The sequence below is a fragment of the Eriocheir sinensis genome, chromosome 20 (genome assembly GCF_024679095.1).
Source record: "Eriocheir sinensis breed Jianghai 21 chromosome 20, ASM2467909v1, whole genome shotgun sequence".
Classification (NCBI taxonomy): Eukaryota; Metazoa; Arthropoda; class Malacostraca; order Decapoda; family Varunidae; genus Eriocheir; species Eriocheir sinensis.
In genome coordinates this window covers 8956096-8981602 of record NC_066528.1, presented here as the reverse complement: position 1 = coordinate 8981602, position 25507 = coordinate 8956096, and the positions used below count along the sequence as shown (strand labels likewise).

Below are 25507 nucleotides of genomic sequence, written 5' to 3'. Positions count from 1 at the left end.
AAAAAGCTTGTAAACATCAATGGGTTGAATATCTCTGTCAGATGATGATGGTAAATTGTAATGTATCTGCTCGCTTGCTGTGCATACAAATTCTCGTGTGCCTGCAGTGATGTTTTGCCATGCAGTGTGATTAGAAGCGGCAGGCTGTTCATTCACGGTTCCATCACTTGATGATACACTTGCTGTATCATCATCTGGGTCACATATGCTGCTTGCATCAGATTCATCACTTGAATCCATTTCCTCTGGTGTTATAGTAGGATATCAATGTATTATTATTATTATTTAATATCACCACGAATTAGGCATACAATTGTCAATGGAAAAACCCCACGACAGATAGATCACGCCACCTTATAGGAATGTCGTCCGTCAGTGTTTACCGTCTCAGTTTTGTATACTTAGCACTCCGATGGTGCGTGGAGGTCACCTTGACATACGTGACCAATTGTAACAATTATTTTCCAACCTGTAACTCGCCACTCCTTCACGAGAGTCCGACTGACACACAACGACAGTCGCTCTCGCTCCGTCGCTTCTTGTACATAAAGGCTACGAATATAATTCGCCTTAAGGAAGCTGAAGTCTTAATCAACACCCTTTAACGCCCCGACAAGCCCGTTACATTTGGTTGGCAGCGGTCACCCCGCCTGTGCCTTCGCTACCTCGTTCTCCTCCAAGCCACGAGAACTCACCAACAACTCCGGGGACAGGCGTACAAGGGAAGAAGGAGTCAACGCACTCTGCCGTCCGCGGCACCGCACCTGCCGTCCGCGGCAACACGCCGTCCGGCATCTCACAAGGCGCCACCACGTGCAACTCACAAGGCGCCAGCTACAAGCATCTCCCAAGTCGCCCACGTGCAACTCACAAGGCGCCAGCTACAAGCATCTCCTGTCGCCACCTACGTGCAACTCACAAGGCGCCAGCTACAAACATCTCCCAAGTCGCCTCCCACGTGCAACTCACAAGGCGCCAGCTACAAGCATCTCCCAAGTCGCCACCCACGTGCAACTCACAAGGCGCCAGCTACAAGCATCTCCCCAAGTCGCCTCCACGTGCAACTCACAAGGCGCCAGCTACAAGCATCTCCCAAGTCGCCTCCTCGTGCAACTCACAAGGCGCCAGCTACAAGCATCTCCCAAGTCGCCACCTACGTGCAACTCACAAGGCGCCAGCTACAAGCATCTCACAAGTCGCCACCTACGTGCAACTCACAAGGCGCCAGCTACAAGCATCTCCCAAGTCGCCACCTACGTGCAACTCACACGGCGCCAGCTACAAGCATCTCCCAAGTCGCCACCTTCGTGCAACACACAAGGCGCCAGCTACAAGCATCTCAAGTCGCCACCACGTGCAACTCACACGGCGCCAGCTACAAGCATCTCACAAGTCGCCACCTACGGCAAATCACAAGGCGCCATCTACAAGCCTCGAGCACACCAGCTATAAGCAACTCTACAGGCGTCCAGCCTACAAGCCTCGAGCACACCAGCTACAAGCCTACAGGCTCTACAGCCTACAAGCCTCGTGCACACCAGCTTCCAGCAACTCTACAGGCGTCAAGCCTACAAGCCCCGAGCACACCCACAGGCCTACGCAGCCGATAGCGAGGGCCACAATCTACAAGCCGCTCCCCGCTTCAAGCCAGCACTGCCACGCACCTGCAAGCCACTCCACGATACGGCAGAGGTATTCACACCTGCAACGAGGAGGCACGCCCGCTGACCTTGGGACACCCCGCATGCCCCTCGCTCCACAGCTGGCGGCACCACCGCCGCTGCCGGAGCATCGGCCCAAACCTCTTCCGCAAACAGTCAGCAAGGGTACCGGACATCTCCCGGTGACTGCAAGCTGTTCCCACTACCGTCTCTTGCAAGGCGTCTTCTCAAGAGGTTACACACCCAAGTCGTCTTGTCTGCCACCGCCGCCCATCTCTTCCTATAACAAGGACGACGCGGCCATCATACGCCTGGCGGCTGTACCAGCTCCCAGCGCACCGCGGCCGCTCATTTTGCTGGGTCAGCAGTTTTCAACCTCCATTGCGAGTCCTCCGATGTCAGCCCATCCTCACCTCTCACCGCCGCTGTGGCGGCGGCCGAGGTTTCCTGACGCGCCTACAACGACTGCACGTCACCCAGGGCATCACAGGCCGTCGCCCTCTCCACTACATCAGCTGATTAATCTTGGTATTTGTGGATATTCCATTCTTGTCCAAATTTGCCGACTCGGCTCATTTTCATTATTATCTGTGCAGAGGCACGATTTTTTATTTCTGTGTTCTTAACGCTGTTACTCAGTCATAATTGTGGGAGTTACGTTCATTCGCATACGATATTGATTCTTTCTTATTGTTTGCTAGCGAGTCTATTGAGTATAATGTGATTTCCTGATCAAAGTTAATCTTCATCAGTGTGCCCTGCCTCCGTTTTCTTTTCACTCGAGAGAAAACGTGAGCATCAATGGTATACTCACTTAACATACCACTTGTTTATATAGTTATTCTTTCTATATATACCCATATCATTAGGGCATTCCATTATAACCTTAACTTCTATTACGTCTAAACAGGCACCTTGCTAGCCATTCTTTCTTGCCTTTTTAGGTTTTTCAACGCAAACTATTCATTCCTACACTTTCAGTTTATTTGTTCATATTTACAGCTATCAACATATGCTCCTTTTTTGTAAATGATTTACACCATCGTATGAACAAATACACTATCGCTAAACTCGGCGACACCTTTAAACAGTTGGCTCGTCCTTCAAGTGAGGAGGAATTGGAGCACGGTGCAACCACCGGTGATTTAAATGTGGTGAATTTGCGATCGGGGGCTACGTACTCTTCCCTCCCAAGGGATAGCGCCCCTTCACCTTCAGAATCGTCTGAATACTTAACCCCCACTCGGCCGAACACAATGCCTGTCGATCCACCTGCCCCTCCTCCTCCTGGGGCCCCACACCACTTCCCCGCGCCCCCGATTCGGGTCATTCCACTTCACGCCAGTATTCGACAATTCTCGGGAGGCGAGACCGATTTTTCGGCGCGACAGTTTTTAGATTTGTGTGAATCTGCCATCGTAAATTCCTCCATTACGGAAGATCATGATAAAATCGCTTTCATTCGGTCACGGTTACTTCCAGGCTCTCGGGCATTGAATTTGATGCAGTCCTCAGCGTTCGCTTCGGGGGACATTGGTGTAAACTATGAGGTTTTAAAGGAATTTCATTAAAATCTTCGGGCGGAGTAAAACAAGCATCGTTAGTCAGATGGCACACACGGTTGAGTCCCTCCAAAAAAATTCCTCAACAAAGCCGATTTGGGACGCCATGATTGAGGCCAATCAGCTGGCGGTTGACTGTGTCAAGAGCTTGGAAGACGCGCTCTGGCTTCCAGGGGGCTGTATGCAAAAGCACCAGGTGAAGACAGCTTTCGAGTTGTTTTTTTACTTATTTCATATTTCAGAGAAGAACCGCCGTTCTGCCCTTCCTTTGGCCTTCAAACCGAGCGGGAAGTTGGTTGACTTCGTCTCAGAGTTAGAGGTCAAGGTTCAGGAACACCCTCACCATCAACCCTCGCCACAGCAGCAGCATTGCAAGCAAAGTAAGGCATCTCTCACATGTAGTTTTGCAAACAATCAGGACATTCTGAACATTCTTGTTTCGCGAAACGTAGGGAATCAACACATTCGAGACGGGGCTCAGATAGGAGGTCAGGAGGTTACAGGGGCGGGCATCATTCATCACACAGGAACCCTAGGCCAAACCATCAGCGGAAGGCTGCCTTTTGCCATATCCACGGGAATTGTTTTCATGATTCAGACAGTTGTTCTGCAATACAAAAGGCCAAGGAGGAACAGAAGTACAAGTCCTCAGCGGACAGTAAACCACACTCCTCTTCTCAGAATAAAAAGACATGACTTCGTGACAGCCCCGAGGCGTACATCCAAGTGTCCCTTAAGGAAAATACTAATTGGGAGCAACTTGACTCCGTCATTGCCGCCTTGGGACGGACAAGCATAATTGCCCTCCCTTGCAAGGTGGGCAACACTTCACTCACCTTAGCGGTTGACACAGGTGCCACAGTCAATGTCATATCCGACTCCGCTTACAGGTCACTGACACGACAAGCGAGTGGGGAAAATTGGCCGCTCCAAGAGAACGACCTGAATGTGGTAGGCGTGACGGGCACCACTTTGGGTATCCTTGGGCGAGTACCACTAACAGTCAGCTTACATGAAAAGTATGTCCTTTTCGAGATTTCTTTTATGTCTCTAGCAGGTTTGCTTTACCTGTGGATGGGATCTTAGGATTGAACGCCATGAAAGACCTGCACATCGCCATAAACCCTGTAAGCAACGCGATCGTGTATCAAGGCCGACGCATACAGGGGATGGTCAATCCATCGCCTCTGTCAACTGTAATCTCACCCTCAGAGGTGGAAAATGACCAACACACCACAGACTCAGGGGCTGCCCCCGCCCAAGTGTTCCCTCTTACGGTCAAACCACACGAAACCATTGCAGACTTGTGGCGGACAGTAACGGCAGTCGTAGAAGGTCCTCATATAGTTCCGGATCGTGCTGCAAAACTTGTTAAAATCCGTTTGCCTAACGCCCCTCCGGCGGGCAGTGATGTGTGTATCGACGGAGTTCCTCACGTACACCGCGTGACGGTGGAGGTAACTCTTGCAACAGTCAAGGAGGGTGGTTTTGCAGAGGCATTGGTAATAAACACGTCTGGATCCCCTGTATCCTTAAAACACGGTGTTAGATTATGCCAGTGTCTAGTGTATGGGAGAAATGTCGCCCCGGAACCAGCTGAATACCCTTCAGCCCAAGTCTCAGGCATAACCTCGGCGTGTCAGGCTTCTCCCGAACAAGACACAGCTAATTTAGAGGCATTCCTAAAAGTTGCACACTATTCCGAAATTAAGCCAACCTTAGTCCAGCTTCTGGAACATTATCGGGGGGCGCTTGCTCTACCAGGCGAGCCGCTTGGAGTTACGCAGTGTGCTGAACACCACATTAAGTTAAAACCCAATACAAATCCTGTATATATCAATGCGTACAAGCTCCCCCACAGTCAGAGGGAGGTCGTGCAGCAACTTATCTCTGAAATGTTAGAACAAGGTGTCATCAAAGAATCGAATTCCCCGTGGAATTCACCCTTGTTTCTGGTTCCAAAGAAAGACGGTTCTTATCGTCCTGTGATTGATTTCCGGCAGAACACCGCGACCGTGGATGATCATTTTCCGCTTCCCGTTCTTAGAGATCTTCTGATGTGTCTCGGTAGAGGAAATAAAGTCTTTGCGAGTCTTGATCTGGTCAGTGGCTACTGGCAACTGCCCATGGCCCCCGAGTCACGTGAAATAACGGCTTTCAGCACGCCTCATGGCCACTATGAGTGGACGAGGATGCCGTTCGGGCTCAAAGGAGCTCCCTTGACCTTCCAAAGGACAATGAACAGTATTTTTGGTGACTTGCTGGGCAACTCTGTCTATGTGTATTTAGACGACATCATCATAGCAAGTAAAGACGTGCATGCACACATGGAAACGCTAAAAGCAGTCCTACACAGACTTCAAGAGGTCGGATTAAAGCTCAAAATCACCAAATGTGAGTTTTTAAAGCCTCGGATCAAGTTCTTGGGGCATGTCGTGGACGAATTCGGCATCCACACAGTGGACGACAAAATAAAGGCTATTGCCGAGTTCACTCAGCCAACGTCTGCGGACAAGGTACGGTCTTTCTTGGGTGTCGCGGTTATTACAGGCCTTTCATTAAGGACTTGCAGCTCGCCGAGTCCCCTAACCCATCTTTTAAAGAAAGACGTACCATTTCAGTGGCTCCCAGCTCAACAAACGAGTTTTGAGGATTTAAAGAAAGCGCTTACACGGGCTCCGGTCCTTGTCTTTCCGGATTTCAAGGACCCCTTTCAGCTTTGTACCGACGCTTCGGCTAGTGGAGTAGGAGCCGCGCTGATGCAAACAGATATGTCCGGCAAAAAGCATGTGATAGCGTTCGCCAGTCGAGCCCTTACAGCTCCGGAAAAGAACTATTCTGTTACCCACCTAGAGGCTCTTGCCATTGTGTGGGCTCTGAAGCATTTTCGTGACATAGTGATGGGGTACATAATTGTGGTGTTTACGGACCACGCGGCCATAACTGATCTTTTCAAGGGAAAAAACCTACACGGTCGTCTGGCAAGATGGTTCTTAACGATCAAGCATACAATCCGGAGATAAAATACATCACCGGGAAAACAAATGTGGTCGCAGATGCCTTATCTCGGAATGTTCCGATAGGCGCGATTACCACCCCAGAGGTCATCCACAACTTCACTTCACCTGAGCTACACACTGCTCAGCGTGACCACCCTGTGTGGAAGAGGTTAATTTACGCCCTCGAGTCGGGAGACGAATCAAACCTTCCTGAATTGCCAGTTCCCTTTTCACAATTCTTCCTATCAGAGGACAACCTCCTTTGTAGGTCATGGCCAACCAAACCGGTACCTATAGACCAACTGGTCATCCCAGACATATACGTCCCCGTGACGCTTAAGCTGGTCCATAACACACCCATTGCGGGTCACCCAGGAAGAGACAAGACGCTATCTGTCACCAGACGAAAATTCTACTGGCCCACATTACGGGTTGATGTAGAAAACATGTCGCACATTGCGTCGTTTGTGCTAAGCACAAGGGTCCGTCAAAGGGCCAGCACCTATGTTGCAATACCAGTACCAGAGGCGCCATGGGATGTTGTTAATATAGACTTACTACAGCTCCCCAGAGCCAACATGGCTCGCGCTACTTATTGGTGTGCGCCGACCAGTTCTCTAGGTTTCTTGTTCTAGCGCCTCTCAAGGACAAGACAGCCACACGCGTGGCCCATGCCCTCGTGACTCACGTGTTGTGTCCACATTCGTCTCCTCAATTCTTTTGAGTGACAATGGCACCGAGTTTAGGAACTCAGTATTGAGCGAAATATGCGCTCAGTTTAACATCACGCAATCCTTCATCACAGCTTACCACCCAGCTGCTAATGGGTTGGCGGAGAGGGCTAATAGGAAAATCTTACAGGTCCTCAGGCCTATCGTGAACGATCTCCACGATAATTGGGAGGATTGGCTATCGCATATAGCCGCTTCCATAAATACGTCGGTAAACGACTCTACGGGGAAGTCTCCCTACTACATTTTGTATGGGGTGGAGAAACGTCTTCCGTACGACTTCCTTACAACCCCACAGCAACCTCTCTACAACATTGATAGGTACGCACAACAGCAGATGCATATGTTTTCCAAGATACACTCAGAAGTTAGGTGTACGTTAAAAGCTACGAAGGTTGAAATGATGTCAAAACAACACAAACAGGCCGTCCCGGTGAATTTCAAAGAGGGTGACACAGTCATGATTAAGCAAGCGGAAAGGAGTTCGAAACTGGGGGCTAAATTTGTGGGTCCTTACCGAGTTGTTCGGAATGTCAGGGGTAATCGGTTCGAGGTTCTAGAGTCGAATAGTGGAGGCAGTATAGAAGTTCACAGTGATCGTCTGAAAGTAATTCCCTCACCTTTGGACCTTGATATTGGTACTTCCCCCTCAGAGTCAAATGTTCAACAAGATAATCCCAACACCCATAGCTATAACTTGAGACCACGGGTTTAAATACTTCATTCCCACCACTTGCAGATCATGATGTTGCGTTTTCTGACCATCTTGTTGTCCCTTGGCTCCCTGCTTGCAACAACACCCATCCACCTGAAGCCTGGTGCCCTCACGGCACACATAGGAGAGGTCTTCCTCATAGAAGATGTGCTCCTCGTAAAATATCCGTATACTTCCTTGACAAACACCACGGACACAATCAGGATAGTCTCAGAAAAACTACTCGGCATGGCAGACGCCATCCGGGCTACCAAGACTAGGGAATCAAAGGCTCCTTCTAGTACCAACTCTCTGACTCTTTTTCAACTACTGGAGGATAGGATTCTGTTCTTCCGGGAAAAGTTGATGAGGTAAACATGGATTATAGTTTTCACTCCGTTCACTCGGGTAAAGAGGGGTTGCTCAACATCGTGGGGTCCGCCTCAAAGTTCCTTTTCGGTACGGCTACCGACGAGGACGTTCGCGATTTGCGGGACCACTACGCTCATGTACTTTCCTTTGCTGCTAGAAATCGCAGGGTGATCAACGCCAATTGTAGAAAACTTGCGCAATTGCATACTAACATTGACGAACTGCTAGAGCAGACAAATAAGATGGTAGAGGTTATCAACATAGTTGTCAAACAGATCGACCAGGTGAATCAGTTTCTCCTCCTAGATCAGGCCTTGCATGTATTGGAAAACGTCATTAACTCCGTCGCAACGGCTAATCAGCAGGTTATTAGCAACATGGTTGATGCAGCGCACGGTAGAGTCACACCTGCCTTGTTCCCTCTACACGATTTGAGAACGACTGTCCAGATCGGGTATCAAAATTATAGCCTGACGCCTTTATTCACCCCGGACATGAGTCAATATTTTTACCCCTTGATTGAGTCCAGCCTCACCCATGATGCCATAATCATTCATGTTCCTTTCAGACGGCGGACGTGTTTGAGGCACACGAAATTGTCCCGTTCCCTTTTTCAGCTAAGGACAGTGTGTTAGCCCTGGACACGTCCCCGTCTCTTGTTCTAATCGCGAAGGATTTCGCTCTGTATTCAACGGGTAGCTACTCACTCTTGCAGTATTGCAAGGAGACGGTCTTCGGGCGATTCTATTGCTCATGCGTCTCTTTGCCTTCCTTCCAGTTCGGGAGGGGTATGCGAGATCGCCTCACCCGCGTGAACGCGTCTGACGCTCTTTCCTGTGCCCTTACAAGCAGCTAACACCAACGCCTGTTTTCCATAAGAACTTTCAGGGTCTGCATTATTTTATTTCCTCAGTCCTTCTATGTATCGGTCATCTGCCCGGAGGGTACCACTTATCAACGGGTTACTGGTCACTATGCCATAGCGGAAGCATGCTATATCCGCTCCACTAACATAACAACGTACCCGTCCCGGATTCGTCTGGTTTTCACGGCCAATATTTCCCATCGAGTGTTTCCTCTACGGTCTCTCGATGACATTCATTTCTCCAGCATCTCGTATGTGACTAATTCCCTTAATTCATTGTCTTTCGCGAACAAAACAGAGTTTGCGGAAACCCTGGAGGAAACGCTGCCTGATTATTTGCATCTCCCCTACCTGTACCCTGGATTTTTTGTACCAATGTTTCTGATGTTCGTCAGTCTCGTCGTCATGTGCTACCTTATTAGGAGAAACTCTGTCCTGCACGATTATTTGGTTGTGCAGACACGGCGACTGGATGCCGGGAGGCCACTGGCAAGGTAGTTTTTCCTTTTCTCAGACAAGTCAGGGGACAGAAACCTGGCTGCTCCTATACTTAACATTGTACTGTGTTTCACTACTGTATTTTTTTTTTTAGGAGCTAGATCAACGTTTCATTGTCTGTAACTATGCCAGTTGATAGCTTCTTATACATGTGTCCTTATATTTATCTTTTGAGAGGTTTCTTATGTTTCATGTCACACACGTTGTGGTTTCCCTCTCCCTATTTTATATTATAATTCCACATCTGTTCTTACATAGCCAGTGTTTTAATATAATTGTATCATAGGCAGTCTGCTTGACAAACTCCCACTATGTATGTTCATGGTACCTAGACTGCTATTTCGATTTTTATATATCGCGAGGTCGCGATCACTGGTAGGTGACCGAGCAGTGTTATAGTAGGATATCAATGTATTATTATTATTATTTAATATCACCACGAATTAGGCATACAATTGTCAATGGAAAAACCCCACGACAGATAGATCACGCCACCTTATAGGAATGTCGTCCGTCAGTGTTTACCGTCTCAGTTTTGTATACTTAGCACTCCGATGAAAGCGTGGAGGTCACCTTGACATACGTGACCAATTGTAACAATTATTTTCCAACCTGTAACTCGCCACTCCTTCACGAGAGTCCGACTGACACACAACGACAGTCGCTCTCGCTCCGTCGCTTCTTGTACATAAAGGCTACGAATATAATTCGCCTTAAGGAAGCTGAAGTCTTAATCAACACCCTTTAAACGCCCCCCGACAAGCCCGTTACACTGGTGACGGTTCATAACTTTTTTCCCCGTCACTGTCATCGGAAGATGACGACATCTTGTGATGTCCATAAAACTGATGAGGCTCCATTGAAGGGTATCTGTAATATTAAGATATACATGTGTTGTTTTGTGAAGCATAAAACTTAAAATTTATTGCATCGAACCTCTTTTAGCGTAGTTACTGAAATATTCAACATGAATAGTATTTGTATCGCCATTTGAGCCACGGGTGCACCATAGAATATTATGACCACTGGTGGCTCATATGGCGCTGCTGAAGTACTCAGACTAATGTATCGCCATATGTACCACCCGTGTAACAAGGATTTTAACGGGTCTAAGAGATTCTATTTGAGGAGCAAAATGCATACCCACCTTTTCGCTCCGCTGCTGCCACAGCACTGACCGTTACAGCGTGGTAAACATCATGGCGCCACGGTGGAGTTCCAGGACTGGCTAATGGCGCTTAACGTGTTAAAGAGACCTGACCTGACACCCCTATAGATCACTGGTGACTGAGTTAGTTGCTGGCAAGACTGCATTGTGTGGCAGTTGCCAGACAGACAGTTTTTCCAGAGCCATAGAATAAGAGAGTTTGGCCACCTTCATCACAGCCTGCACGTTGTTACCAAAGAGCGCTCAAAATTCAAATTCCTGCTGAAACGATGGTGCTTTTGTGCTCTGGTACTTAAAGATCCTGACAATACCTGGAGCACAAAAGCACTATTGTATCAGCATCAATTTGAATTTTGCGCCCTTGGTAACAACATGGCACCTGTGATCCTCTTTTGGTAACAACATGGCACCTGTGATCCTCTTTGGTAACAACATGGCACCTGTGATCCTCTTCTGGTAACAACATGGCACCTGTGATCCTCTTGTTAACAACATGGCACCTGTGATCCTCTTTTGGTAACAACATGGCACCTGTGATCCTCTTTTGGTAACAACATGGCGCCTGTGATCCTCTTTTGGTAACAACATGGTGCCTGTGATCCTCTTTTGGTAACAACATGGCACCTGTGATCCTCTTTTGGTAACAACATGGCACCTGTGATCCTCTTTTGGTAACAACATGGCACCTGTGATCCTCTTTTGGTAACAACATGGCACCTGTGATCCTCTTGGTAACAACATGGCGCCTGTGATCCTCTTTTGGTAACAACATGGCACCTGTGATCCTCTTTTGGTAACAACATGGCGCCTGTGATCCTCTTTTGGTAACAACATGGCACCTGTGATCCTCTTTTGGTAACAACATGGCGCCTGTGATCCTCTGTTGGTAACAACATGGCGCCTGTGATCCTCTTTTGGTAACAACATGGCACCTGTGATCCTCTTTGGTAACAACATGGTGCCTGTGATCCTCTTTGGTAACAACATGGCACCTGTGATCCTCTTTTGGTAACAACATGGCACCTGTGATCCTCTTTTGGTAACAACATGGCTCCTGTGATCCTCTTTTGGTAACAACATGGCACCTGTGATCCTCTTTTGGTAACAACATGGCGCCTGTGATCCTCTTTTGGTAACAACATGGCGCCTGTGATCCTCTTTTGGTAACAACATGGCACCTGTGATCCTCTTTTGGTAACAACATGGCGCCTGTGATCCTCTTTTGGTAACAACATGGCGCCTGTGATCCTCTTTTGGTAACAACATGGCGCCTGTGATCAAGTTGTTCAAATCTTCCTATTCTATGGCTCTGGTTGTTCCTCTTATCACTCAGGTGTTTGGCGTCAGGATTATTTAAGTTTCAGCTAAAGTAAAGGGTGAGTGCGCCAACCTGCTGCAGCAAATGATGGAGGGTTAAAGTAACAACATACTAATTAGAAGTGCGGTTGTAGCCCCCTGTGCTTATACCAGTGCTGATGATATTCTGCAAAGCACTGAGTGATCCAAAAGTACTTGCAAAATTACCTGTTACCCATCTACCATGACTATCCATTTGGAGCAGTATTTGTAAATATGAATCTTTGGGAAATATTTACTTATGAGTTTTTATGTGGCAAAAGACATGGTTGAAAAATAATGGGCCACTGAAAAATTCTGAGTCACAGTAATAATTTAGAAGAGAATGTAGGAAAAGTGACTGGAAATGTTGGCAAAACATCACTGACTTGACATGGCCACAGAATGCAAGGGCTAGAAGGGCATTAGTCCAGACAGCCTGAGATGAAAAGTAAATATTACAAGGAAAAGTTGATTCATAGGAGGTCAGAATTACCCTGCTAGTTTTTACATCATTTATCTATTAAAGTGTATTAAAAAGTGAATAAATAAGAATAATCTTAAGCTCTTTGTATTATATGCTGTTGCAGCAACTTGTATCACACTGAACTGGTTGTTTAAAGATTCTAATATTACTAAACTTAGGTTTGATTGGCCGAAACAAACAATAAAATTTTGAGTTCAGTGACATCATTATAGAAAGTGTTGAATTCCACTGATGTTGCACATTATACTTGATTTTTATGTCCTCAGCAGCCTGCGATGAAGCAGAGACGTCAAGGAATCTCGCCCAGAAACAGCAGGAGAAACTCGTGCAGAGCAAGGAGAGACAAGCAATTCAACCTATCCCGGGGTTCTTATACAAGCTGAGGAAGGAGAGGAAAGAGGAGAGGATAAAGCTGCAGTCACTTGGCAGCCTGAAGGTAAGCAGACGTATCTTTTGACATTGCAGTTCCCCACGCTACCACCTGGGATTTTTCAGTCACTGCCGAGTGGCCTAAGACTACCCACATGCTGTCCAGAAGACCAACCATCAACCCGGACTCTAGAAGAAACCGTCCAGTGAATCAAGAATGATTTCCGGGGGGCAGCATGAGCCAAGCATAACTGGCACCACTATAAAAAATTGCCTGTGCCACGACGGGCTTGGGCCGACCATCTGGAGCATGAAGAAAGCCTACCAGCGCAGTAGGCAGGGATGTAAAAAAAAGAAGAAAAAAATTGGGCTTCCACAAATGTGTTGCTTTGTCACTGTTGACTGTAGTGATGAAATCTGCATTGGTGACTGTGAAACCTCATTCACTGCACATACACAGTACTGTAAGTGAGGCCTTTCCACCCCTCTTGGTCATAAAATTATTGCAATAGTTATCAATAGAAAACAATGGAAGTGTTTCTGCACACTCATTTAAATCATTGCAAAGGTGTTTGGGGCTCTAAAGCAGATCGCACAGAGGTCGGTAGACATTGCTGCAGTTGTCAGTGTTTACTTCTGCTTCCCCTCACACGTTAACGTCAACGTCTGGGGTTTTCGTGTGTTATGGAATTTATACAGTTCATTGCTTTTATCCTAATACACAATGCGTTCATGGCACTATGTATCCTTGTTTGATATACAGTAAACCCTCTGGTACCCGGGTTAATAGAGCCACGGGGGCACCCGGATATGGGAAAAACCCAGATACGGTGAATGTTCAGTCTACGGACCCGAAAACCCAACTTTCACCTACCGCATTTAATAAAAATGATAAATAAACATATACTATTTCTATACATATACACACACACACACACACACACATATATATATATATATATATATATATATATATATATATATATATATATATATATATATATATATATATATATATATATATATATATATATATATATATATATATATATATATATATATATATATATATATATATATATATATATATATATATATATATATATATATATATATATATATATATATATATATATATATATATATATATAGATATATATATATATATATATATATATATATATTAATATATATATATGATAAATAAATGGCATGGAGGACCATAACAGCAGGCAGGCAGGTCTCTGCCTCTGTCTCTTCCTCTTTCTACCTCTCTCTCTGTCTCGTTTCACAGACAGACACACACATATACACCCAGAAACAAACACAAAGGCAATAAAACAGAGAGAGAGATTTACATAGATTTACATAGAAAATCAGACCACACAGACCCCATGGTCCAGACTTGGTGGTCTGTCCTTAAACCTAAATGATTTTACATTAATCAGAAGACTCCAAAACGTTGCATTTCTACTCTAGTTGATATTAAGTTGAAGGAAGTGACGGTCGAGCTTGTTTTTAAAGGAGTCAATCGTGTTACACTGGACCACTGATGGTGGAAGCTTATTCCATTCTCGCACTACATCGTTGGTGAAGAAAAATTTGGTGCAGTCTGAATTTACTTGTCTACATCTGAGTTTTACGCCATTGTTCCTCGTGCGCAAAGTGTCATCGATCATAAACAATGTTGATCTGTCTACATTCGTGAAACCATTAAGTATTTTAAAACATTCGATCAGTTTTCCTCGGAGGCGACGTTTCTCAAGAGAGAACATGTTAAGGGTAGAAAGCCTTTCTTCGTAGGATTTGTTGCGCAAGGAAGGGATAATTTTCGTTGTCCGACGCTGAACACCTTCTAATTTAGCAATATCCTTTGCATGGTGGGGAGACCAAAACTGTACCGCATATTCCAAGTGGGGTCTGACTAAACTGTTGTAGAGCGGGACTATTACATCTTTATTCTTAAATAAAAAGTTTCTTTTAATGAAGCCCAACATTCTGTTCGCTTTATTTGCTGCATCGATGCATTGCTGTGAGAATTTGAGGTTTGACGCGATTTTGACCCCCAAGTCCTTGACGCATTGAACGCTTTTGAGTTTAACGCCGCGCATTTCGTAATCAAACTTCTTATTCCTCGTTCCAACTTGAAGGACTTGGCACTTGTCTACGTTAAAGGGCATCTCCCATCTATCCGACCAAGCTGAAATTTTGTGCTAATCCTCTTGGAGGCTTTGCCTGTCTTCGTCAGTGAGAACCGAGTTACCAATCTTTGTGTCGTCTGCAAATTTACTAATGCGGTTATTGAGTCCAACATCCACGTCGTTGATGTAAATAATGAAGAGCACTGGGCCAAGAACCGAGCCCTGAGGGACGCCACTAGTGACCGGCGCCCACTCTGAGTTAAATCCGTCAATCACTACTCTTTGTTGTCTGTTGCTCAACCAATTCGCGATCCATTGGTTTACCTGACCGTCAATACCTATTTGCTTTAATTTGTAAAGTAATTTATGATGCGGACTTTATCAAACGCTTTCTGAAATCAAGATAGACTACGTCCAGTGATTTGGTTACGTCATAAACAGTGAAGAGGTCGTTATAAAGGTTAATAGATTTGACAGTAATGATCTTTTGTTTCGAAGTCATGTTGTGAGTCCCCAATTAATGAGTGGCTTTCAAGGTAACTCACAATTTTGTCTCTAATTATGCCTCAAGTAGCTTACCTACAACCGAAGTTAGACTAATGGGCCTGTAATTACCTGGTACTTTTTGTCTCCTTTCTTAAAAATCGGTGTCACGTTAGCCTTTTTCCAATCTGAAGGGACAATGCCTTGTCGCAAGGACATATTGAATACGGTTGTGAGGGAGGAGAGTATTTCGCTCTTTGTTTCTTTCAGCAGAGTTGGATATACTTTATCAGGTCCAGGACTTTTATTTGTTTTAAGTGATTTGAGGGCTTTAAGGACTTCATCGGGTTTTATTTCAAAGTTAGACAATGCATGCTCGGGATTTACATTAGTACTGGTGTTGGTGGTGGTGGTGGGAGGACTGTTATTATTAAACACCGAGGAAAAGTAATTATTTAATAGGTTTGCAACGTGTTGGCTGTCAGTCACTAGTGCACCGTCGCTGTTTGTTAAAGGTCCAATTCCACTTCTGATCGCCTTTCTGTTGTTTATGTAACTGAAGAAGGATTTCGGATTATTTTTACAGTTGGCTGCAATATTTTCTTCATATCTACGCTTTGCCTGATGCACTAATCTTTTTACTCGTCGCCTTGCATCATTGTAAAGTCTAATGTTTTCGGGCGTGCTTTGGTCTTTCTTTAACCTGTAAGACAATTTTCTCTCCTTGACTGAGTGTTTAATTTCGCTATTAAACCACGGTGGACTTTTATTAGTGTTAATTCGCTTCTAGCACAAGGGTACAAATGTGTCCTGCTGAGTGAATAAGTGATTTTTAAAGTTTAGCCAGGCGTCCTCTGCATTGCCGTCATCTGATAGTTGCATATCTATTAGTTTTCGTCGGATTTCTATGAAGTTGGCTCTTTTGAAATTGGGCACCTTAACTTTATTTTCAGTCACCGATGATTGAGCTCTAATGTCAACGCGCACTAGTTTATGATCGCAGGAACCGAGGTGTTCTCCTACCGTGACATTACTGACTAGGTTATCTTGGGTCGCTATAACAAGGTCAAGTATGTTATTTTGTCGAGTTGGTTCAGAAACCATTTGGCTTAGATAATTTTCCTCTAGAAATTCGATCATTCTATGGGACTCACCTTCTGTACCCGACAGTGTCGCCCAGTCGATATGGGGAGGTTAAAGTCTCCTAGTATCAGTGAGTCGCTGTTATTAAGTGACTGCCTTAAGACGCTGTACATTTCAAGATCGCCATCAAGTGATTGCCCGGAGGCCTGTAAGTGACAGATATATTTAAATTGACTTTTGCAATGTTTACTCGCACGCACAAATGTTCAACGTTACTGTTTCTTGGTGTTTTGTCAGTAGGTTGCAAGTAGTTTTTGACAAAAAGGGCGACACCACCCCCTCTACGGTTTACACGATCATTGTTGAAGAATCTGTAGCCATCTATGTTGTATTCGGAACTTAAATCAATATTAGTGGTGTCGATAAATGTTTCGGTTATAGCAATTACGTCAAAGTTTTCTGTCAGAGCAAGACATCGCAGTTCATCAAATTTGTTTCTTAGGCTACGCGCATTGAAACTAAGGACTCTTAGGTTATCTTGAAGCTTGGTAATAGAGGTACTGGAGGGTTCAATGTTACGAGTCTGTTGCGGTGTATGGTGTCTATTTACACGGGCGGGATGGAATGACGTGGCTGAGAGTCGTTTTTTGTTTTTCGGGCGTTAAGTACGGCGTTGTTTATGATCCTTCCAAATATGGCTTCCCCGATGGGGGACAGGTTTATGCCGTACCTTTGGAAAATTCTACACAGGCCGTATAAATAGTTACAGGCGTTAAAGAATCTGACGTCAAGCTCTCCGCAGAGAGTCTGCAGGCGGTTGTTGAGGCTGAAGGCCTTACTGTAGAAGTCGCCCTCATCCCATGTCCGTGGTAGAATTCCTGAAATCATAATATTAGGGGATTTGGACTTATACTGCTGGATGAGCCTACGGTACTTGTCCAGCAGTTCCTCAGACCGGGTCGTGGTGACGTCGTTTGTACCTGTGTGGAGAACAAAGAGTGAGTCATTAGAGGCCACAGCGGAGACCTCGTCCAGGGCAGCTGTGATGTCGTCAACACCAGCTCCAGGATAACAGTAGTTACGCCTACGACGGGGGACTCTGCCACAGAATTCAACCACCTGATGGCGAATCATAGAGTCACCGACCAAGAAGGTGCTCTGTTCCTCGTCCTCCTCCTCCAGTATGGCAAATCTGTTGTAGCAATGAGTAGGATAAATGGCTCTAGGGGCTGACAAAGCTACAACCAACCATAACTCATATTCTCTCTCTCTCTCTCTCTCTCTCTCTCTCTCTTTCTCTCTCTCTTTCTCGGCATCTAAGAGAGAGAGAGAGAGATTGGTCATAGGAAAAGGAAAAAGACGAAGAGGAGCTACTCGTCGAGTAACACTAAAAACACAACACACAAATGACACAATATACAGGGGGGTCGTCTAATATGCGAGAATATGGGCGGTTCAAAGCCTCGCATATCGCAAATTCGCATATTATGAACCTTAAAAAGCATGTAAATAATGGTATATGGGCGGTCAGCCACATTTTTTTAACTTAGTTTCCAATGTAATAAACTGCTTTTTCGAGTTCTTTGGAGGCGCCATAATAACAACAACAGCAACAACAATAGCCCACAGGCTAGCTTGCACACAGCACAGACACAGCTTGTGAGAGCAATGGCTGCTTTAGACGTGCTGATGAAGAGAACACGTGGAGCCGTCTCACAGAGTAGAGTTGCCAGATTGCGCCATTGTTTATTTCCCTTCCTTCGGGAAGTGAGTAACAGCAAGTTCATTATTTGGTAGGAAATGGATGTTAGCGAAGTCGGGAACATGAAATGAATGAAAAAAAAACTTTTCTCTTACTACCGAGTCAAGTCACCGCTCCCACGTGCTCCACCCCCCAAGGGGGGGAGGGAGGGAGGAAGGAGGTCGCATATGAGGTGGTTCGCATATCCCAAGTTCGCATATCAGGCGACCCCCCTGTATGCTGGAGGAGGGAGGGACAGAGCGAGAGAGAGCGAGGCAGAGGGAGAGGGGCAGAGAAGGGAAGGAGGGAGGCAGCAGCCAATCAGGAGATATCACTCGTGATGTCACTGCAGGGGGTGGAGCTAGCCTCCGCGCGACAAAAACCTAACAACCTTTCGTAAATATGTACCCGGGCAGAGCTTAGAGGCATCGTGCAGGCAATTTGAATGACTTTTGGCGATGCACAACAATTTTTAAATTTTTTTTTGGAAGAAATCAAATATTTTTTAAAACTCCCGGATACGGCAAGGTCGGATACGGTGCACCCGGATAACTGAGGGTTTACTGCAAACAGAATATTAAATACACAGTTTCTAGTAATAAATTGCTGACACATTAGAGAGAGTTATGTGTTGGGGTGATGTGTCAGCGCTGGGGAGAGGCGCTGGCCTCACCCAAACAGACTCCATGTTTGCATCAGACTACAGGGATGGGCAGGTACTGTTAATTCTGGTAGTGACAAGCCAGAGACTGGGACTTGCAGCATGGTGAGACCTCACTGGCCTATTTGTGATGACTTGGTGAGTTACTGAATGATACAAAAACTTTGCCAATCCAAACATCCACGGTCTTGCTGTTGTTCAGATTAAAAGACTTTTGCTATATTTGTAATCAATGTTTATCTTTGCCGTGAGTCCCTGTCAGCTGAAAACTTGAAGCCTTGCATGAAAAATAAAAAAAATTTATACTATTTGTTTTTAAAAAATTGTTAAAATCCTTTTGAAATAATGATTGAATCTGATAACATTCAATAAATGTGCTGCCTTGTTTGTTTCAGACTAATAGGAAGAGCAGGCCAGAGGCACTGGGGGTTGCTTTCAGCAGTGCCGCACAGTACCGCTTTGAGGTGCCGGATTCAAGGTGATTGCTTATAAATGTGTCTCTTGACTCTGAATACTGTCTCCTTATTCCAACCTTACACATGTATTTACTTTCAACATTCTCCTCTTGCTCACCCTGTCAGATTCATCCACAGTCCTTTGCAGCATCCTCTAATTTTCTGCCAACAACACAGATATCCAATAATTTTTTTGTCTACCTGTCATAGGCCTTCTCCTTGTCCTTGAAAGCAGCAAATAGCTTCCTGCCCTTTCCTAGGCAATTTTTAACTATCAATTTCTGTGCAAAGATTTGGTCCACACAAGACCAAGGTACTTCACAAATTTATTCCCTTGAAATAGCACTCTTGTTTGGCATGAAATCAGTTCAACACTACACATTCTTTTGAAGCTATGTCACGTTGAATTGACGTCTCACAGTACTTGGTATTGTTGTCCATGAAACAGTGCATTGCCCATAGGTCACTTCAACACCTGCTTCCTGAAAGTCCTGCCTAAAGACCCCAGATATAACTACCCAAAATGAGTGTTATCTGATCTTAATTCATAGAAATTTTAATATTCATGAAATTCTCTGCCATGTGGCACACACACACACACACACATACACACACACACAGTGGTCTCAGTCCTACCCAAAGATCAGTACTTTGAGCTCTGTGCTCTTCCGTAGGGGAACGGCTGGCTGTCTTGAGAGAGACCCGCAGCAGACCAAGAGGTGAATTACACACACACAGGAAAGGCTGGATAAATGTAGATATGGAGACAGGGCTATTAGAGCTTAGCTAGGGCCCAGTAGACTACAAATAGGTAAATACAAAAAGGTAAGTACACACATACACACAAACAGATCTTTATTGTTGTAAAGATACCGTAGCTCATTCCTGTTATGTAAATTTCTGATGATGGGCTAAGGTTATGATTGCTGTTATTTGATTAATGCTATCCTTGTAGGTGTGGCACTGTGGACTGTGGTGATGGGTGTGTGGTGGTGCCTGGCACTGATGGCTGTGCTGGGGTGGAGGAAGTGGAGCTTGGGTTCCTGGTGATGCCTGGTGTTCACCCAGGCCTTCTCCCTCCCTCCTGGGTACCCAACCACTACCACCTCATTGTGTGGCAGCTGGCTTCCATGGAAAGACGACTGCCTGATTGGTAAAGTAGATTGTCGTACTCAAACTACTTTTTTCTTTATCAGATTGAAAGTACATACATTATCATCATCATCTGCATGGCATACTACTGCTACTATTACTACTACTACTACTACTACTGATGATAATAATGATAACAATAATGATAATGATAATAATAATCAGTATGACAAATGTGTGTAAGCAGGGTGCACAGCCATGAAGAGCCCAAGAAAAGTTGAACCATTGCATATAAACAAGTGGTTTGCATGTGCTGGAGACTAGATTGTACTTCCCCTCTGCCTTGCCTCTCCTTCAACAGTCTCACTCCTCACCTGTTCAAGCATTAGAATGTCTGCAAAAGCCATTAAGTGGTTGTCATGGTGGCTGGATTATTTGGTTACACAATAATAAGGAAAGGGGAAGTGAGTGACAAACAGAAATAAGATGGAACCATTTTGAAGATATAAAGAATAGATGAAGATTTGAGTAAAAGTGACTATCTCTGTCTATGTTAAACTACTATCAAGCCTGTGAAATTCTCACTCTTGTAATACTTTTTGTCAACCAGCGGCCAAGCCTTGACACTGAAGAATGTTGTTGCCCGGCTCAAGTACCGTTACGATCGAGAAATCGACAGAGCAGAGCGGTCCATATTGAGGAAGGTCACAGAGCAAGATGATGTGCCACAGAAGACGATGGTCCTCTGCGTGACAAAGGTTAAGGTAGGGAGTGAAGGCTGAAATGTCTCGGCAGTGAGCATGTCAATTTGTACTTTATTTAACCCGGTAGCAGCGACGGGCCAAATTTGTGGCTTTACCGTGTAGCAGCGATGGGCCAAATTTGTGCCATGATATAAACCCCAAAAAATAGATGATACATAATTTGATAAATGCTTTGATATAAATTATGAAATGGTTTGTGTGAGGGGTGATTTTTTCCCATTTTTCTCGCTTGGAGGGACCACTAAAAAACAAGATCCCTGCTGCTACTGGGTTAAGGTTCTTTTCTGTGCCATGAGTGGTAGCTGCAATCTTGCCATAATTGGAATGTCTGGGAGCAGCCCATTTTGTAATGCAAACTTTGACTTTGCAGCAAGACATCCAGGCAAGTCAGATCATAATGTAGAAATATTTAATGGATTTTTCATAGAATTACATTCCTCTTGTTTTTATTCACTTTACTAAAGCATTCCCTTATACAGTAAAGTCATGAATCTCGATCAATCTCATCTCAATATGTCGCATCTCGTTGCACCATCAAGAACCCACAATTCACATATCTCGATCAAATTACACGAATCTCAATCGCTGAATTTTTTCGATTGCTTTCCCACCTTTTGAAAAAGAAGAGCTGGAAGAAAAGAAAGAACTCTTGGCACTCCTACGGAATCCGGGTCCCGCCTGGCTCAGCTTCTACTCGCCGGCCAAAGTTGCCAGTTATGCATTTTCTGCTGTAGTGTTTCCACGCTGGGCAAGTGAGCCATCCTGGCAGCGCTCCCTTCCACATTGTCAGTGAGCGGGCCATGTCATACACTCACACTCTCTCTTACTCTCTACCACAGTTTCTATTGCTCTCTAAATCATACTTGAAATAAGATATGAAATGGTAATTGTGGAGATCAACTCCGCGCCTCCAAAATACAGAAGCCCCGCACCGTTCACAGGTATTTGGTTCCGCGAGATTCCCGTGATCTGCGAATCCGTGATCGGCGGGACTATAATCAAATAGGGAAAATAGGGTCTCGTTCTACCATCTGGATCGAATAAAAAAAATGGATTTCTAAGGCAGGGATGTAACAGAGCCTCACACTTTGTCATGAGAGGGGAGAGGGTTGAGGGAGGGGCAGGGGGGTCATGAAGGTGAGGGATGAGCATGAGTCAAGCGTGGCGTGCTGGGGCGGGGCGGAGAGCGGCAGAACGTGCAGCGTGTGTGTGGCGGCGAGGGGAAAGGAGAGCAAGGGTGAGGGGAGAGGCTGCATGTGATGGTGGCCAGGCCGGGGAAAGGGTGACGGGGGGGGGGTGGCAGACACCCACCCACCCACCTGCATCCCAACAGGTGTCGCCTCCCTTTCACCAACACGTGGAGGGCGCACGTGCGACTGATGGCGGCTGCGGAAATTTACCACAAGTATTTTTACCGGTCTTTGATGAGCAATGAAAGTTGTGTGTGGACACAAGCGAGTGTGCGCCGGGCAGGAGCCAGGCCGGCGGTGCAGCGGCGGGCGGCGCGGTGTCACAGCGGCCGCCATTGTTTGTAAACACTGGCAGGTGTGGTGCATGTGGTGGCGCACGGGCCTATTACCGCACCAAAAGCTATAAGAATTAAATAATAAATAAGAGGTTGGCAGGCCATGTTACTTTTTACCCCAACTTGCCCTTATTTTTTTTTTTTTTTTTTTTTTTTTTTTTTTTTTTTTTTTATACACCGATTGACTATTTAACCTTTTCTTTAAGCTGACTTCATCTCTTCCAGCTTTGAAAGTAAACACTAAATGCGAAACGTCCGAGCTGAGCGCTACAGACCGCGTATACGCAAGTTTTCATCCGCATTGAGCGGGGGGTGTCGCAAATACCCTACCCGCGTACAAGCCTGTGCCTAAGAAGGGTGACCGTTCCAATCCTTCAAACTACCGCCCTATAGCTTTACTTTGCTGTCTATCTAAAGCTTTTGAATCAATCCTTAACCGGAAGATTCAAAAGCACCTTTCCACTTCTAACCTTCTATCTGATCGCCAGTATGGGTTCCGCAAGGGGCGTTCTACTGGCGATCTTCTTGCTCTCTTAACCGACTCTTGGTCATCCTCTCTTAGCCGTTTCGGTGAAACTTTCTCTGTTGCGCTAGACATATCGAAAGCCTTCGATAGAGTCTGGCACCAGTCTTTGCTTTCTAAACTGCCCTCTTTCGGATTCTATCCCTCTCTCTGTTCCTTTATCCCCAGTTTCCTTTCCGGACGTTCTATCTCTGCGGTGGTAGACGGTCACTGCTCTTCCCCTAAACCTATCAACAGTGGTGTTCCACAGGGCTCTGTCCTATCACCCACTCTCTTCCTGTTATTCATCAATGATCTTTTTTCCATAACAAACTGTCCTGTCCACTCATACGCCGACGACTCCACTCTGCATTATTCAACTTCTTTCAATAGAAGACCATCACAACAGGAAGTACACGACTCCAGACTGGAGGCTGCAGAACGCTTAACCTCAGACCTTGCTATCACTTCCGATTGGGGCAGAAGGAACCTTGTGTCCTTCAATGCCTCAAAACTCAATTTCTCCACCTATCAACTCGACACAATCTTCCAAACACCTATCCCCTATTCTTCGACAACACTCAGCTGTCACCCTCTTCAACACTAAACATCCTCAGTCTATCCTTAACTCAAAATCTCAACTGGAAACTTCACATCTCCTCTCTTGCTAAATCAGCTTCCTCGAGGCTGGGTGTTCTGTATCGTCTCCACCAGTTCTTCTCCCCCGCACGGTTGCTATCCACATTCAGGGGCCTTGTCCGCCCTCGTATGGAGTATGCATCTCACGTATGGGGGGGCTCCACTCACACAGCTCTTCTGGACAGAGTGGAGGCTAAGGCTCTTCATCTCATCAGCTCTCCTCCTCATACTGATAGTCTTCTACCTCTTAAATTCCATTGCGATGTTGCCTCTTTTTCTATCTTCTGTCGATATTTCCACGCTGACTGCTCTTCTGAACTTGCTAACTGCATGCCTCCCCCCCTCCCGCGGCCCAGCCGCACACAACTTTATACTCATGCTCATCCCTATACTGTCCAAACCCCTTATGCAAGAGTTAACCAGCATCTTCACTCTTTCATCCCTCACGCTGGTAAACTCTGGAACAATCTTCCTTTATCTGTATTTCCTCCTGCCTACGACTTGAACTCTTTCAAGAGGAGGGTATCAGGACACCTCTCCTCCCGAAATTGATGTTTCTTTCAGCCACCTCTTTTGATTCTTTTTTTGGGAGCAGCGAGTAGCGGGCTTTTTTTTTATTATTGTTTCCATTTTTTTGTGCCCTTGAGCTGTCTCCTTCGTTGTAAAAAAATATATAAATAAAATAAGCAAATCCGTGAACAGTGAGGCGGCGAACGGTGGGGGGCTTCTGTATGACATTACGCCTCCATATCATATATAGCTAAGGGACGCATATTTAAACTCTAACAAAACTTTAAATAACCTGACCTCTATTGGGGGGATTGGCCCCCCACGACCCCCCATCCCCCAGCGTGGTAACACTGCACCGTGACTGCAGAAGAAAATGCATAACTGGCAACTTGGGCCTATGGGTAACAGCTGAGCCAGGTGGGACCCGGATTCCGTAGGAGTGCCGAAGTCTTATACAACATGTGGAAAATAAGAATTAGCAAATTGAAAAGCCTAAACCCATAATAAACACAGCCACACACACACAAGCCCTAATAAAAATACTGTTTAGGTGGCGCCAATACAAAGGGTATGCCACCGACACTCATCATAATCATCATCAGCCACCCGTCAGCTGTTCAAACCCAGCGTGTGGTCAAGGTTGATTACATACTTGGCTACCTGGATCCCATTCACCATGTTTCCTGCGGCCAGTGGAAAGGCCCAGGGCTCGGGTAAGAGTGAGAATGGAAGTCAAGGACCACAACAAGGTGTGAAAAAAAACGGAAGTGAGAAACGCGATTATCATAAGGGCAAAAAACTGATAAAAGAAAATTGTTATAGGTTAGTTGGCAAGGCTTTGGTCCCAATTGCATTTTTCCCCATAAGAGGTTAACTTCGCATCTCGATATTTCGAATCTCGATCAGTATTTTTGGTCCAAATTATGATCGAGATTCGAGATTCTACTGTACTATATTTTGTTATGCTGCTGAAACATACAGGAAATCCCCGATATACGAAAGCTCGATGTACGAAAATTCGGATATACGAAAGTGAAAAATATAGGACAATTTTCGGTTCACGAAAGACATGCTTCGCATATACGAAAAGTACGACAGTTTCCGCGCCCACTGTTTCTCTGCCGATGTCTATATCGGTCGCCAAATCAACAGCCCTCACGCACACTCGCA

At 45.5% G+C, this 25507-nt stretch overlaps 1 protein-coding gene across 5 annotated transcripts in view; it reads left to right on the top strand.

Moving 5' to 3' along the window:
- Positions 1-25507, top strand: part of LOC127001154 (uncharacterized) — a 66445-nt gene that overhangs the window by 22410 nt on the left and 18528 nt on the right. For 3 of the 5 annotated variants that reach the window (XM_050865363.1, XM_050865367.1, XM_050865362.1), the window contains exons 7-10: positions 12639-12808; positions 19246-19328; positions 20261-20458; positions 21008-21161. In XM_050865363.1, coding sequence (XP_050721320.1) covers positions 12639-12808; positions 19246-19328; positions 20261-20458; positions 21008-21161 — 605 coding nt within the window. The remainder of the gene's footprint in view (positions 1-12638; positions 12809-19245; positions 19329-20260; positions 20459-21007; positions 21162-25507) is intronic. The other 2 variants (XM_050865365.1, XM_050865364.1) reach the window with 1 other exon arrangement.